At 48.1% G+C, this 15,556-nt stretch overlaps 5 protein-coding genes across 5 annotated transcripts; 2 read left to right on the forward strand and 3 right to left on the reverse strand.

Annotated features, from left to right (window-relative positions):
- Positions 1–468: 468 nt before the first annotated feature.
- Positions 469–5,419, reverse strand: N7471_005296 (putative ABC multidrug transporter; the record flags this gene model as incomplete). Its single annotated transcript, XM_057278015.1, has 13 exons — positions 469–759; positions 816–1,255; positions 1,308–1,467; positions 1,529–1,735; positions 1,792–2,102; positions 2,168–2,261; positions 2,311–2,486; positions 2,541–3,434; positions 3,489–3,888; positions 3,953–4,851; positions 4,908–5,070; positions 5,117–5,161; positions 5,216–5,419. The coding sequence occupies 13 exons, from the start codon at positions 5,417–5,419 to the stop codon at positions 661–663; spliced, it is 4,092 nt and encodes a 1,363-aa protein (XP_057137625.1). The 3' UTR covers positions 469–660.
- A 532-nt stretch (positions 5,420–5,951) lies between these two features.
- N7471_005297 (fungal specific transcription factor domain-containing protein) lies at positions 5,952–7,975 on the reverse strand (the record flags this gene model as incomplete). The annotated part of the gene is made up of 5 exons (XM_057278016.1): positions 5,952–6,500; positions 6,550–6,773; positions 6,823–7,121; positions 7,176–7,339; positions 7,439–7,975. The coding sequence occupies 5 exons, from the start codon at positions 7,973–7,975 to the stop codon at positions 5,952–5,954; spliced, it is 1,773 nt and encodes a 590-aa protein (XP_057137626.1).
- A 1,387-nt stretch (positions 7,976–9,362) lies between these two features.
- On the forward strand, positions 9,363–11,142 carry N7471_005298 (putative MFS transporter; the record flags this gene model as incomplete). The annotated part of the gene is made up of 4 exons (XM_057278017.1): positions 9,363–9,615; positions 9,709–9,949; positions 10,002–10,633; positions 10,724–11,142. 4 exons carry the CDS (start codon positions 9,363–9,365, stop codon positions 11,140–11,142), a joined length of 1,545 nt encoding a protein of 514 aa, XP_057137627.1.
- Positions 11,143–12,596: 1,454 nt separating this feature from the next.
- N7471_005299 (putative MFS quinate transporter) lies at positions 12,597–14,446 on the forward strand (the record flags this gene model as incomplete). Its single annotated transcript, XM_057278018.1, has 4 exons — positions 12,597–12,874; positions 12,941–13,130; positions 13,184–13,312; positions 13,367–14,446. 4 exons carry the CDS (start codon positions 12,597–12,599, stop codon positions 14,444–14,446), a joined length of 1,677 nt encoding a protein of 558 aa, XP_057137628.1.
- Positions 14,447–14,671: 225 nt separating this feature from the next.
- On the reverse strand, positions 14,672–15,373 carry N7471_005300 (uncharacterized protein; the record flags this gene model as incomplete). Its single annotated transcript, XM_057278019.1, has 1 exon — positions 14,672–15,373. One exon carries the CDS (start codon positions 15,371–15,373, stop codon positions 14,672–14,674), a length of 702 nt encoding a protein of 233 aa, XP_057137629.1.
- Positions 15,374–15,556: the final 183 nt, after the last annotated feature.

Below are 15,556 nucleotides of genomic sequence, written 5' to 3' on the forward strand. Positions count from 1 at the left end.
AACCCTAACAAATATGCAAGTGAAATTAATATTAACAGCGGTAGGAACATGTTTGCTGGTGGGATATAAAACATCTTAGAAGCACCTTAATAGTCCAGGCGAAGCAACGAGTGAACGGACTTTAGCTTTCAAGGGAGGCCATTTTAAAGTCGTTTGGTCACTAGTGGAAAACGTGGGGAGCCACTTGCTAAGGTCGAGCGACTAACACCAGGTCAGGAGGATTTGGGGTAGCGGTCAAGTGGGGGTATGGTGGAAAGCCAGCCGTTTTTGGCGCCAAAAGCTATCATTTTCGACGTCGAATTCACAGGTCATTATATTCTATATGTAAATTTCAAATGGATGTGACGGTTTATTATAGCTTAGTTACCACCCAGATAGAAGTAAACGAAACATAATATAATTAATAGACTGAATAAGAGGCTGTAGAAGGGAGAAATTAACAATAAAAGAGAGATCAATCTAATGAGGTCCTGGAGAAACGCCGTGTCCCTTGGCTGCTAACACAAGAGTAGTAAATGCCGAGGGAAATGATCTATAGAAGCAAAGAACGAAATGGGAAAAAACTTTGTGGTTCTACCCCGCAGAACTTGAATGGAATATATATGAATGATGCCGATCTTAGATTAACCAAGGCCCTATGGTCAAGTTGGTGGTGATCGCTCATTCAGAACGGGCACTCTTCGTCTTCTTGCTCCTGAGCTTCATCATCAAGAACACCAAGGCGTACGATGAGATGCAGAACAGGGCAGTGATACCCGTCTAAACATAAAGAATTAGCATTGCGATATAAGCCAAATCAACCAGGGTATACTCACATCTCTCCACGAATAGTATTTCTCTTGAAGATTGAACGTTTTCGCGTAATCGGAACCTTCGGAATACGGACAGAATGAACATGTCCCAGTCGAGTTCCCATCAGCTAGGTAACCAGTCTGCATGGCGAGGAAATCGGCCATGTATTGGCCGCAGGTCTGACCAGACGGTGCGGTGAACTGCACAAATTCTGACGGTTCACACTTGACCTTAACATCCCAGATCACCTCGCCAAACAGCCCACCAACCAAATAGTTGAAAGGGTCCAGGTAGTAAATCCAGTATCGCCAGAATGGCTGCATGAGAGAGTATGGAACCACTACGCCACAGAAACTGATCAGGCCGGCACCGATCAATACGGGGTTCATCACAGCCGCAAAATACTCGTTCGGTGCATATGCCGCAATTGCCTGGCCGATGGACGTGTATAGTAGTTCATAGACTGTCTTGATGTTAGATACCCGAATCAATCTTCAAGATTTGGTGTAACTTACAAATCATCTGAAGATAGACATGTCCGGAAACGTTGGCCTCCACCGGAAGTCCTGCTGTGAAGTACCAGCATGCAAAGTAGAGTGTGGCGCAAATAATAAGGTATGGAATCTCCGTCAGAGTCTGAGCCCCAATGAACGCGCTCCAGTGATAGGTTTTGGACTATATGGAAACTAGTCTTAGCGATGGTTGTATGCCAGTAGGATCCCACTAGCCTACTCACCTTTTTCTCTCGGGTCTCAAAGATATCCCGACTATGCAAAAAGAACGGCTGCATCTGATTAATACAGCCTGGGGCGACGAAGATGAAGTTGAAAATCGCAAAGAGTCTCAACTGAAGGTCGAAAGTGCCGTTTCCGATCTTCCAGAAGGTGAATCCACTGAAGAGTGCGGCGAAAATATGGAGAATGATCTTGTTCCACATGTAATCCTAGGCGAACGTCAGCTTTTTGCAAATTAATTTTGTATATCATTGTAACGACGTACTGGTGAGCGCCAGATATGAATGCTGAGGCGCTTAGAAACCGTCTTGAATTGGAACCAGTGCGAGGTCGCAAAGTCCGCAGTATCTTCAACATAGTCGGAATCATCTTTGCTGGATTCGTTTAGTGCATCAAGCTGGGAGAGTGCTTGCGTGCGCTCTTCTGACTGGTTCCAAATTTCAACCCAATCCTTTTTGTCTGTAGTACCACCTCCTTGAACAACATCAATGATGTGCTCTGCTGGGTTGGCATCCGGAGGGCACGGCGCTCCATTCCGACTGAAGTAGTCTAAGATTTTGGTTGAGTCCTTGCCAGCTGTAATCACAAACCAGTTAGTAGTTGCTTGATCGTGACCAATCGCCTGAAGAGTAAAAACTCACTTTCTCCGAAATATGTCATTTTTCCGCCCTTGGCTAGCAGGAGTAAACCGTCAAATGCGTCGAATAGTACCGCAGATGGTTGATGAATTGTACACTAACACATCAGTACGACGCAAATATATTGTAACTAACTGAGAACTTACCAACACAGCTTGGCCGCCATCGACCAGTTTGCGAAGGAACCGCACGATGTTGAACGCACTTTGTCCATCAAGACCGGAGGTGGGTTCATCTAAAAACAGCAATGTGGGCTTAGCAACAAGCTCAACACCCAGGGTCACGCGTTTGCGCTGTTCGATGCTGAGTCCAGCTCCAGGCACTGAGGGCTATTAGTATCGCTGTCCAGTAGCATCAAAAAATCAAGCAAACATACCTCCAATGAGTGCTTCGCTAATATCACGCAGCTCCAAAAGGTCGATGATATGTTCGACGTAAGCGATCTTTTCTTCGTGTGGAATTGTCGATGGCTGACGAAGAACGGCTGAAAAGTCCAATGCCTCCTTGACGGTCGCTGTCTCAAGATGCACATCCATCTGTTCGCAGTAACCAGTAGTTCGCTGGAAGCTGATGCCCACTGGGCGGCCGTCAATCAAAACAGATCCATAGATCTCTCCGCTATCCTTGCGCTGGGCAAGGACATCCAACAATGTTGTTTTTCCGGCTCCAGAAGCTCCCATGAGGGCAACCAGGTTTCCAGGTTGGACAAATCCAAATACCTTGTTCAGAAGCTGTTTCTTCTCACCGTGGAAAGGTACATGGTAGTCAAGGTCTTTCCATGTAAAGGTTGATTGCTTGACCGAGCCCAAAAGTGCGCCAACGTCTGCCTGCTTTGGAGACTGTGACTTCTCACCTTCTTCTTTTCCACGAGTTTTCTTGCTGCCACGCTTGTAAAGCAGAACAGATGATCCACTTTGGCTGTTCCGGAGTTCAAGCCCGAACGAAGTCAGACAGATGAAGAAAATCCAAAATCCAATGAGAATACCAAAGCTTCTCCAGATGTGATGGACTGAATAACTGTATTGCTCTTGGATGTATTTTGCCCCATCAATAATACCTTCGTCGTCACTTCCAAGGACTGAACATCCACGGTGGGCAGACGCTGTGCTGGAATATCCGGTGCCATATGGAATATAGTCGGGTTCTATGCAAGTGAATTTGCGTCCAACAAACTCATTGGCCATGAGTGCTTCAAATGCATAGGCTCCCGGATTAAGGTAGAAGATCCAACGGAACCACACATGCATTTTTTGGAATGGAATAAGATATCCTACAAATTATCAGTTTAGAATGCTTTGTATCAATGCTATAATAAAACACTCACCTCCATAGACAAAGTAGACGGTGGACAGCAAGCCGGATATTTTGGATGCATTTCCAAACTGTTTACAAACAGCGCCAACAGCTCGGAATAGTTGCACGAAACACAATGTCTGCGCGATAATGATGATCCAAAAGGTGAAGAACTTTCCTGCGTTCATTTGAAGAGCCGCCATGAAGTAAAGGATGAGCGAGAAGCAGGTCACCTGGAACATCACAACTGGGATATCAGTGATAGCGTTGGCAATGGCGAAGGCTGTAGGTCGGTAAAATCCGAATCGCTTCTGACGAGAAAGAATTGGCCGGCCCATAAAAGATGCAGTTGTCTCAGACAGACTTTCAAGGAGGAAATATAACACCGGGAAAAAGCAAACACCAGGGCGTAAGAATATTGAGCTCGAATTCTTGTAATTTCAACTGTCAGCTTGGTCTTCTTGAAGTGTCTCGAGTAGGGGGTTTCTTGATTACCTCTGGCAAGTTATAGAACAAACTTCCACAGACCAGGGCCTGGATTAGAGCTGACCCAACCTTCACAAACAGCGAGAGCTTATCACCCCAGATAACCTGGAACTGGCGGAGAGCACAAGCGGCAATCTGATCCCAGAGATTCGCTGTATAAACACTGCTGTTCCGAGGAATATGCTGTTTGCGCTTTTCACTGGATACTGCCAGCTTAAGGTCTTCGGCTTCGTAGCTCAGCTTATCAGGATCCACGATAGAGTTCATTTGATCTTCGCAGATGGGGCTGTTTTGATAGCAGTTTTCGAAGTCCTCGGGTGTATTGGGCACCTTCTCTTCCCAGCCGGGTCGTATTGTGCGTTCGGTAAGAACAGTGACTGAAGTAAGGAAGTCTGCGACATTGGCACCCTTGGGGCAGATGAATCCAAGGTCTTCGAAGTATTCCCTTGCAATACGACGAGGGCCGTAGTAAGTCACACGACCTTCAGCCAAGACAAGGACCTTGTCGAACTGGTCATAAATACCGTTGCCGGCCTGGTAGGTAGTTGTAATGATTGTTTTGTCGTTTCGATCCGCTTCGCGTCTGAGCATTCGAGCAAATTCAACCGCTGATTTCGAGTCCAATCCCCGAGTGGGATTGTCCCACATTTGGACTGGGCTTTGGCCAGCCAGGACCTCAGCAAGGGAAACGCGCTTACGTTCCCCTCCTGACACGCCTCGGATGTACTCGTTTCCTACCAAGTTCTTCTTCGTGTGTCCAATTCCAAGCGACCCCAGGATCTCATCGCGGTGGTTCTGCACGAAGTCCTTGCGGTTTCTCAGATGCTCTGGGCGCTCGTTAGGAACCTTGTTTCGAAGAGCGAATTTCATTGTACGGTTGACAGTAAGTGTTGGGAAGTGAACGTCGTCTAATATCAGTGCAGTTAGCATTGAGTTCAGTAGATCTCAAGTTATGATTGCATGCCTTCATTGTTAAACATGATCTGCTGACGAAACTTTTTGGCAGCTTTATGATCCATGCTTCCATAGTTGGTTTCACCGGTGACTTCGTCGAAACTATCCCGATCATTGGAGAGGACTCGAAGGAGGGAAGTGCATCCAGAACCTGGGCGGCCCAGCACAAGAAGCTATATTGATTAGTTACAACATTCCTGTTTTCGGGTTAGAGCATACCATTTCACCGGGCTTGACCTGACCAGCAACATCTTTGAGGATCGTCTAGAGGCTAAGTCAGTATATGATAACTGCATGTTAATGGTTGAATATGCCCACCCTTTTTGGGCGGTCGCCGCGCTTCAGCAGTGCCCCAACCTGTCGCGGGTCCACCTCTGACCATAAAGTGCTTCCCAAAGCAGCATCTGGTGCCGTTACTCGGACATTTAGATCGCGGAAGGTGACTGTCAGTCGTTTGCGAATCTGGTCGTCGCCGTGTTCCAGGTCGACTGGAGTTGTTGTGCCGGACGATGGAGTTTCCATGACGGAGGCGTATATGCCTGGGATGAAAAAGAATGACTACTGGCGATGGGACCAGGTAAAGTGAGATTGGAGAAAAATACCATGATGTCGAGGCACAGAAGAACTCTTATATTGCGGATCTTGTTATCGAAGCTATGTTTTTAAATCCATATTGCCGGGAGTGGGTCATGGTTCATAGATCACATCACGTATGTATCGCTGTGGCGGGGTTTATAGATAGCGGATATTTCTTCAAGCGGATAAAACAAACTGCAAACACTATCGTGTTAGCGAGGATATCACTGGGGCGAGTTGCTCGGAAATATACGTACGGATATATTAGCGACCCACTTGGTCAGAAACGGCCGTTCATTTGCTGGAATTATATTTCTGTACCTTCCAGAGCTTCCAGAGCTTCCATTATATCCACCCTTCGGATATAGATCAACTTTTAGCGATTAAGTCCGTAGATGACCCACTGATGGAGACCAAATGGATACAATATGAAGGAGTTGTATTCCAGGTTATGAAATTTCCTGATGCGAGGCACCCATTAAAGGACCGGGGCATTATTCGATTGATAAACCGAAAAGAACGCGTCCAGATCCATGGTAGAGAAATCAAAATCCCAGCCCATGTCAGACTGAGTGAAATCAAGCAAGTCTTCCCCGGAGCCCGCAGAACCTCCGGTTTCCGGGTTTTCCAGCTTTTCCACCTGTGGAAGGTTCCAAGGAGATGTCAGTATGCCAGGCCGGGTGCCTAGTGACGGGTTCTGAGGAATTGCAGAGATGTTCAGCAGTGATCGATGCCTGCGGTCGGGGGTGAGGCCTTGCTGTATCGCTATCCCTCCTTGGGGCCCGATGTTATCCCCAGTTGTTACTAATGGAGGTACCCATTCGTACGATGGATTGATATTGCGAAGCACGGTCTGCATGGCTGAAATTGAGCTTGCGATCGGGTCCCCAGCTCGCATGGTTGACAAGGTTTGCAATGAAGCATAAACCCATGGCAGATAGACAGGCGCGACACTCGGGTTGTGAATGAACTCGTATATGAGAGTAAATACAGAATTGCCGAAAAAGTACCCATGGTATCGCAATTCCTATCATATTGTTAGTGGGGGTTTTTATAACAACATTCGGTCTATTTACCAGAACAAGATTATTGACTCTTGAAGCTTCACATAAGAGATGGAGTGTTTTTTGGGCGGCAGTGATGGCATGATTGCAGGCTTCGTTGAGCCAAGAAGGCGTTTCTCTGGGGAGATTTGTGGCATTGGTGCTAGACTGGTTGAGTGCAATATTCCTCTCGCGCTGCCAATGGCCGCGAAATATCAAGAACGGGCGAAATGTGAGAAGTAGGGTATGATGGTATACTAGCTCTGGTCAGAGTGGGGCTAGATAACATCTCAATTGTTGACTTACGAGTAATGAAGATTATTTGTCGAACCCCAAGGGATCCTGCCTGGATGCTATCATCAAGCCCAAGGCCCAGGGCTTGTTGTAGATGTGCTTCATGGCCACGGATATCAACTGCAATGGATCGAGCGACTCTCCACATATGCAGAAGAGACTCATGCCGCTGGCCATATATCTCATTAACAGATCGAGTGATGGTTTTGCAAAGCTGCACCAACAATCGAATAAATGGATCCTGTGGATACTCGATTGCGACATCTTTAAGGGAAAGGGAGCTAGGGCGTCCCACGTGAAAGCAGAACCAGCTATATATGAGGTTAGAGAGTTCGCCAAGGATCAAACTGAAAGCGGTACTGTACGTTTCGTAGATGTAAAGAGACCAGAAGGTTACCCGTCGTTCTTCAATGTTTTCGGGTGTTTGATCAACATCATGGGGAACATCCTTATGCAGACCTGCTGATAAGGCTTTGCGAGAAGCCGAACCCAAATGCAAGAACACTGAGTTGGGCCGACCTTGTTCATTCTGGTAATTGGCGTAAAATTTATGTCAGTCTGCACACCGCAAGATAGGATGAGAAGAACTTATCATAAGCAATGAGATCTGAATAGTCTGAAGGTTCACCACGTCATCAAACGCGGTCAACGAAGCCTTGACACGCTCGAACAGGACATCACCCCAGGCAAAATGTTCCGTGCCAAGTGCCGCGCTTGCCATGGAAAGGAGAAGGATCGCTTGGGTGAGAGCATCTAGATGGTCTGCGGGCGAAGAGTTGTAGAGTCTGTCCAGACATTGCTCATAATATATCTTGGGGCGAAGTGGCGTCAGATGATAAAGGCTGGAGAGAAATCGCGACAGAAAAAGCTTAGCCAGGTCGTACGGCAGGAACATCATAGACAAATCCCCTTTCCCGAGGGACTTGTTATTCTCATGAAAGTCTGGGGTCCCGAAAAAAATGCGACGAAAGCTAAACAAGTCCAAGCCAGCTCCAGCTTCCTCGACCCCGCCAGAGGGTTCAGGCTGGGAGGTAGGATTGGAGACGAGATCTCGGTAGATATGCTGCATAAGAGAGAAATGAGAGGTAGGACCATAGTATAGCTGCATCCGACATGACGGTGATGCTATATGTGTTGCAGACACACTATTTGGAAAGTCATTCATGGCGGAGGCTGTGCGTTGCCCTGATGGCGGGACTCCACTTGGGGAGGCTTGACGAGGTGAATTCCTCTCACCGACTTCCTCATAATCATGTTTCTTTCGCCGATGGCGAATGTAGTCTCTGTATATACAGGGTGTATTACGCAATTGGCAAGTTTTGCAACTGATGTTAGTTATATTAGCCCAATGCATTCACGCTCCGAACTTGGACTCAAGGATCTCACGGGGTCAGGCCATTGCATTTGATTTTACGTTTGCGGCATTCCTGGCATGCGCGGGGGATTCGCCAACCTGGCTGGGCTTTATCCGACGTCTCAGACATGGATAAATATGTATACAATCTTACGGAACTCCTGTAAGTGCAGTTCATCCGTTTAATCCGAGAAAATTATCCGTCTATATCCGAGTCACGTGGTGATGTGTCATCATATCACCTCGAACCTTGGAAGTCACTCAAGGACATTGTATCCTATATATTCCGTCTGCGTACATTGGAGATCGAATCTGTTCTTGCTCACTGATAAGTTTAGTGGAAGCATCCCAAAGCCGATCATCTTTGGTCTTCCACTATCATATCACATGACCTTAAGCCTTATAAAAAAGGCATCAAACCTTCTCACGCTAACTAGTTAGCTCGTTTTAAGACGTCGTGCATGACTCTCGCTAGACAAGCCTCAAATCATTCGATGGGAGCAGCTTCGGGGCAGCTTCCGGGATTACTTCCGATCGGATGACCTATGTATCCGATGCTCTAAGCCGTATTTTTTTGGAATACTTGGCGTTCTGGGGAATCACAACGCCTGACAGATTCTGGGGGTATGGCTGGTCACCATGATGCCTACAAGATAGTCGGATGAGGGAGTCGGCATTTCCAGTAGGCTGTACCTAGGTACCTAGGCTAGATCCATGGCAATTCATCCAGAAATCCCCACAAACCCAATAGTACAGTCCGGGGTGGATCCACAAGTCTGGGGAAATCTCTAAATCCTTCCTGGGGAAATTCCAAGCACGGCTTATCATTGATGCAATTATCTCTAAACTTTAGAGGTCTGACACCTTGGCGTCCTAGCAGTTATTATGATTGGGCCTCCCACTGCAAGCTCCGACTCCTAAGGCCTATTACCAGTGTCAGACGTGCCATTCCCTTGGCAGCGGCAGATTGAGATTCCATCAGCTGAAAAAGCCGAACATCAGCTCGGGACTAAATCCGTGATCCCCCACAACCCCAGGATCAGCCGTTCGGATCTTCCGATCTGGCTTCTGATTGAGGTATAAAAAACATCCGGTCGCCCCCCTATACTCCCGAGGTCTCCCTTGCTCCTTGTTATCGGAGAACTTCAGACCGCCCGCTTATCCCTTCCAAGCTCAATTCACTGTCCGGTACTCCAACATGGCCGACACCGAGAGAGGCACCACGCCCATCGGTGATGAAAAGGTCATTTCAGACCACAAAGAGCATATTATGGGGGAAATCACCCATGGTGCAGCAGAAAGGGGTCAACTTGCGACCGATGAGCATGGCCAGCCCCTGGTAGAATTTGACAAAGCCGCCGAGTCACGATTGCGACTCAAAATTGATCTTTATATTGTTCCAACTGTTGCAGTCATGTATCTCTTTTGCTTCATCGATCGAGCCAATGTTGGTGTGTGACCAGCCCCTTTGATCGTTGCCGTTTTTTTTTGTTTTTTTTTTTTTTTTTCAGTTCAAGCACTAATCCGTTTCGTTTCTGGAATAGGCAACGCTAAATTGGCCGGCTTCGACAAGGACCTTGGACTTGTAGGCTATGATTACAACGCTGTGCTCTCGATCTTCTTTATCGCATATATTATCTTTGAGATCCCCAGCAATCTCATGTGCAAATGGGTCGGTCCCGGATGGTGGCTTCCAGCGATGACATTGGGATTCGGTATTTGTTCGGTCGCTACGGCTTTTGTAAATGATATGCAGAGCGCATGTGGTGTCCGCTTCCTCTTAGGGTATGTCTCCTAGATTTTGCGAAACTCGAAAATGCTGACAACTCTCCTCTAGCATGTTCGAGGCAGGACTCATGCCTGGAATCGCGTACTATCTCTCACGTTGGTATCGACGAAGTGAACTTGCCTTCCGTCTGTCGTTGTATATCGTCATGGCTCCCCTCGCTGGAGCGTTCGGTGGTCTTCTAGCCTCTGGTATTCTCATGCTCGATAGCTTCGGTTCTCTCCGCAGCTGGCGTATGATCTTCGCGATTGAAGGCATCGTCACAATTGGAATTGCTCTCGTCGCATTCTTCACGTTGACCGACCGACCTGAGACCGCCAAATGGCTCACTCAGGAAGAGAAGGATCTGGCCATTGCCCGTGTCAAATCGGAACGTGTTGGCACGACGGAGGTCCTCGACAAGCTCGATGTAGCCAAGACACTGCGTGGTATCTTCAGCCCAGTGACACTCGTAACCGCGATAATCTTCATGTTGAACAACATTACTGTTCAGGGTCTTGGATTCTTTGCACCTACCATTGTCAAAACCATCTACCCCCATGCCACTGTGGTGTCTCAACAGCTGCACACAGTGCCTCCTTATGTTGTGGGCGCATTTTTCACTGTGCTATTCCCCTACCTCAGTTGGCGATTCGATCATCGCCTCATCTTCTTCATTATCAGCCCGCCGCTAATGATGACTGGTAAGTCTCAACTCCTTAAGCAACCTTGGACGCAATAAAGAGTTCAGGGTATAAATGGTTCCAAGCTGATCATCATGGGGATTCATACAGGTTATATCATGTTCCTGGCTAGCGAAGATGGCATGGTACGGTATGGGGCCACCTTCCTTATCGCCTGTGGGGCCTTCGCCTTTGGGGCCTTATGCACAGCAAACGCGTCTGCGAATGTCATCGGAGACACCGCGAGATCTTCGGCTATTGGAACCACGGTGATGTTCGGAAATATTGGTGGGCTCATCAGCACCTGGTCATTCTTGCCTTTTGATGGGCCCAACTATCCGATTGGTAATGGGCTCAACTTGGCAACTTCAAGCACCACTCTCCTCCTCGGAGCCAGCCTGTGGGCTTATATTATATGGGACAACCGGCGCCGTGCGCGCGTCGACGTCCACAGCGCCTTGGCGGGACTTTCCCAGAAACAGATTCAGGATCTGGACTGGCGCAATCCTGGGTTCCGCTGGCGACCATAGCTATGCTCTATAGCTCCACCAATCACTTTTGTCCTCTATCTTATTTTCCGAGTTGATGAACTGACGACTCCGCACCATCGCGCACTAGCCTCGGTCTCGAACAATCAACTGATCCATATTACCTTTTTAAACCTCCGATTCTCGGGCAAAGAGATAGGTCAACTTAGAGCTCCATTGGCATTAGCACGCGTAGAATTGCGAGATACCCTGTTCTTTTGGTGTCACTCCTTAGACCCACCATGATTAGGGTCAGTTGTCACAATGTATTGCGTGTAAAAGAAGTGGTTTCGAAATGTACTCCGGATTCCAAGTTTGAGGCTGCGTTGAATGGCTGGTCTGACTCCCGTCTGAGGGCATTCCTTGATACTGCAAGGACCGAGGTGATATTGCAGCGACAATAAACGCCGAAGAACGGACCAAATGTTCTAGAGCTGTACGATTCTTACCTAGGTACTTCCTAAGATCGGGGGTTGGCAGAGTTTAATAATCAACCATGTTGCCAGGAGATTGCAGAACCCGACTATTATGCCTCAAAAGGATTGCCGACCCTCTCGGCACGGTCATCCCTATTGCTCACACGCGAGAAGTAGAATCTTGCGTGGTTGTCCAAGCGCACCCCACGCCAAGAAACAGTGCGCCTTCCCTTTCCAGACCAAGGGAGAGTTGTGGTGATCTGTGAACCAATCGGTGGCTTTACATCAGTCATGGATGGGGCTTTCTCCAGTTTTCGCCCCCGCGATAAAGAGGCTAACATCTCCCCAGTGGACCTCTTTATCCCTGCAAGCCACATATGGCACGCGCACACACATTTTTCTACGGACGTTGTCCGAAACTCTCTGTCAAGGTTTGATGGAGGAAACAATAGTCTTGGCGGTTCAGGTACTCCAGTACTGCGTATGGAGTAGAAAGTCAAGAATGTCTGGGAATGAAGATACAAAAACATAACGAAAAAAGGAAAAGTGGGCTGCAGCGACCCCCCTGCAGTTCTTAAGTGAAGCTGCATATTGGATTCCAAATTGCGACCATGTGGTGATTCGGGGACTCGGTCATGTCCCGTTCAAAAAAAACTCCGGAAAGAGAAAGACGGCAACTTCGTCAAATGAGAGTGGAGCGGGCTTGGGACTCGAGACGCAAGCTCCCTTGGCACTTGTTCCCGAGGCCTTAGCCTAAGCCTGTCCCGGTGTATCATGTGTATCATGTGTATCATGTCTCACTGGTCTACGGCTCATTTCGACTGGGAATTCCTAAATCGGTCTTGACAGAATTTCTCGGGGCTGAAATTTCCGATGCCCCTCGCCCCCAGATTTTCCCCGCATGTCGGGGAATTGAGATCTCATAGCTATAAAGACCGCTTGCGCTGTGGCTCACATCTGTGCATTTTTCTCTTCTACTACCCCGGCTTTGCCTTTGACATTCTCCCCCGCATTCAACTACATAATTGAGTGTTGCCCACGATGGCCGGCGGAGCAAAGAAACCAGTCAATATATTCCGCCTTAAAGACCTCGGCGAGCCTAAGGAGGTCTTCAACTGGCGATTATGGTTTGCGGTCATCTCATTTGGCCTGATGGGCGCTGCCCGAGGTGTCGATGAGGGTTTGATCTCAGGCGCTTTCAATTCTAAAGACTTTCAACATTACATCAACTATGAATCGTACAGCGAAGTGGAACAGACCAACATCAAGGGAAATGTTACCGCAATGGTCCAAATTGGATCTGTTGCAGGCGCTCTTTTGTGGGTTCCTCCTTGCTCTCTGTTATATCGGATCTCGTGTCGCTAACCCGGTCTGTTCTTATACAGTGCCTTTTTAGTTTGTGATCGCATCGGCCGTATCTGGGCAACTCGCCAACTTTGCGTTTTATGGATCATTGGAATCGCAATTTTCATGGCCAACGGTGGCCACTTGGGTGCTGTCTATGCTGGTCGCTTTATTGCTGGACTCGGTGTAGGCCAAACAGTTGTCGTTGCTCCAGTATATCTTGCTGAAATTGTGAGTTGCTCGTTATCCAAGTCCTATTTTTACATCAACTAACAAAAAAAAAGGCCCCCGCTTCTATCCGTGGACTCTGTACCTGTGTCTTCACAGGCTTTGTCTATTTGGGTATTGTACTCGCATATTTCGCCAACTATGGCTGCCAGCTCAATCTCGGCGACAAAACTCACAACCGATGGGTATGTGTGATCCGCCCGGAACCACTTATATTACCAATACTGACTTGAAGATAGCTCGTTCCCACAAGTCTGCATATTATGTTTGCCGGCATAATCTTCCTCCTCTCCTTCCTCCAGCACGAATCACCCCGATACCTAGTCAAACGCGGCCAGCTCGAAAAGGCCATCTCCAATCTCTCAAAAATCCGTGGCCTACCAACCGACGATGAATACGTTGTACGCGAGATTTCCGTTATTCAAACAACCCATGCAGCTGAGATGGAAGCCACTATGGGGTCTGGCGCTATGGGCGTGATCAAGGAAACCTTCCTGGTCCCATCAAACCTCTACCGAGTCTACCTCACCTTCATGGCCCAGCTTCTTTCCCAGTGGTCCGGTGCCGGTAGTATCACTGTCTACGCCCCTGATTTATTCAAGCTGCTAGGAGTCACAGGCAGCAATGAGTCTCTGCTGGTGACTGCAGTGTTTGGAATCGTCAAACTGATTGCCGCAATTCTCTGTGCTCTTTTCCTGGTCGATGTGATTGGACGCAAGCGCGCCCTACTCCTTGGTATCACCCTCCAAGCAATTTCCATGATCTACATCGCCGGCTTCTTGACCTCCGTTCCCCTCATGGGCGTCGACGAGAAGTACAAGGTCCCGGCTGACAAGAAGGCCGCTAGCGAGGGAGCCATTGCAATGATCTACGTCTCTGGATTTGGATGGGCTCTGGGCTGGAACTCAATGCAGTATCTTCTGACTGCAGAGCTCTTCCCCCTTCGGATCCGTGCTCTTTGCACTTCTATGGCTATGACTCTCCACTTTGCCAACCAATATGGTAATGCCCGCGCAGTTCCCAATATGCTTCTCCCCGTCGCAAAGGGCGGAATTGACCCCAAGGGTACCTTCTGGTGCTTTGCGGCCATTACCATTATCGGTGGTGTTTGGGTCTGGTTCAGTATTCCGGAGACGGCTGGCCGCTCGCTGGAGAGTATGGATCGTCTCTTTGCTTTGCCGTGGTACAAGATTGGCCGCTATGGTAACCAGGATGCCGATGAGCGTGACCAAGCTGTGGATGAGAAGATGGAGATGGCGGTGCAGACGCACGGGATGGCTCAACATGTTGAGAGGCAGGATAGAGAGGGCCGGGTTTGAATGTCACCTATGCCGTAATCTTTCTTTTTTTATGATTTGGATTTCTCTAATGTCCACTTGCTAGTCATTAGAGAAGGAATATCTTTTTGAATAATGATACCATCATGATTGAATAAACCGCTTTTGAATTATAATAAGCTGTTCGTGACCTCTTACCGCCGCCGCTGAAATACATGAATGAAAAACCGTATGTCCTTTTGTTCCCGAATTCTTTTGTCCGTTCCTTTAACCACGATTGTGCCAACTTGAAGAATTCCCCGTTGACGTCGGCCCATCTAGAGGGATGATCACAATTCTCGCCTTGAGCGCAGCCTTATCTCGCGACTTCCTAGCAGACCCTGCCGATCCACCACTTGTGCGAATATCCATATCTTGCATATCATTCAGATATTCATCAGGCAAATCGACCCGGATCAAAATACCCCTTGGCCGAAATACAGTCTCGTTCCATTGCGAGATGTGTTGAGCAAGACGTTCACCGCGAGCTCCAGCCAATGACGATATCAAATTCCGTTGTTCTTGTCGATTTCTGGTGAGACGGGCAACGAAGATCGCAGGGATAGCACCCAGAATGCCGACCATGAGCCCGCCCACTGCCATTGTGCCTAAGCCTTTGCCAACCACAGTGGTCCACTGCTGACGTGAAAGCTTAGCCTCGTCGCAGACTACTTGTGTGAACTGCGCCCAGTGGTGTTCGGAGACGCTGTAATGAGATAATTCATCTGGATACTCGAATCCTGATGTGCAGGCACCGGATCGGGATGGTACTTGCAGGCCTCGGCTGAGAGCAGATGCAACTGCAAACCCGGGCTCGTTTTGTTCAGGTAGGAGTATCATGGGATTGTCTTTCTTTTCATCGAGGAATGAATTGAATTCCTCAGATGGGGAATACATTGGTGGGGCATCGTAATGTTCGGACTTGTTCATGGTTGGTGAAGTGGACTGTATAGATACAGCTAGCATTGCTTTTGATGGAGTTTGGGATTCGCTGTTGCTTTTTCCACAGGAAGGATGTTTTGATATTCAATGATTTTGTGTTTTGTGGATGTAAAAAATGGGTCGCCATCCCAAATACTTATAGTTCTGCTGGATCTGCATTCTCGGGCATTA

The sequence above is a fragment of the Penicillium samsonianum genome (genome assembly GCF_028829775.1).
Source record: "Penicillium samsonianum strain IBT 33392 chromosome Unknown utg000003l_segment0_segment0, whole genome shotgun sequence".
NCBI classification, from domain to species: Eukaryota; Fungi; Ascomycota; class Eurotiomycetes; order Eurotiales; family Aspergillaceae; genus Penicillium; species Penicillium samsonianum.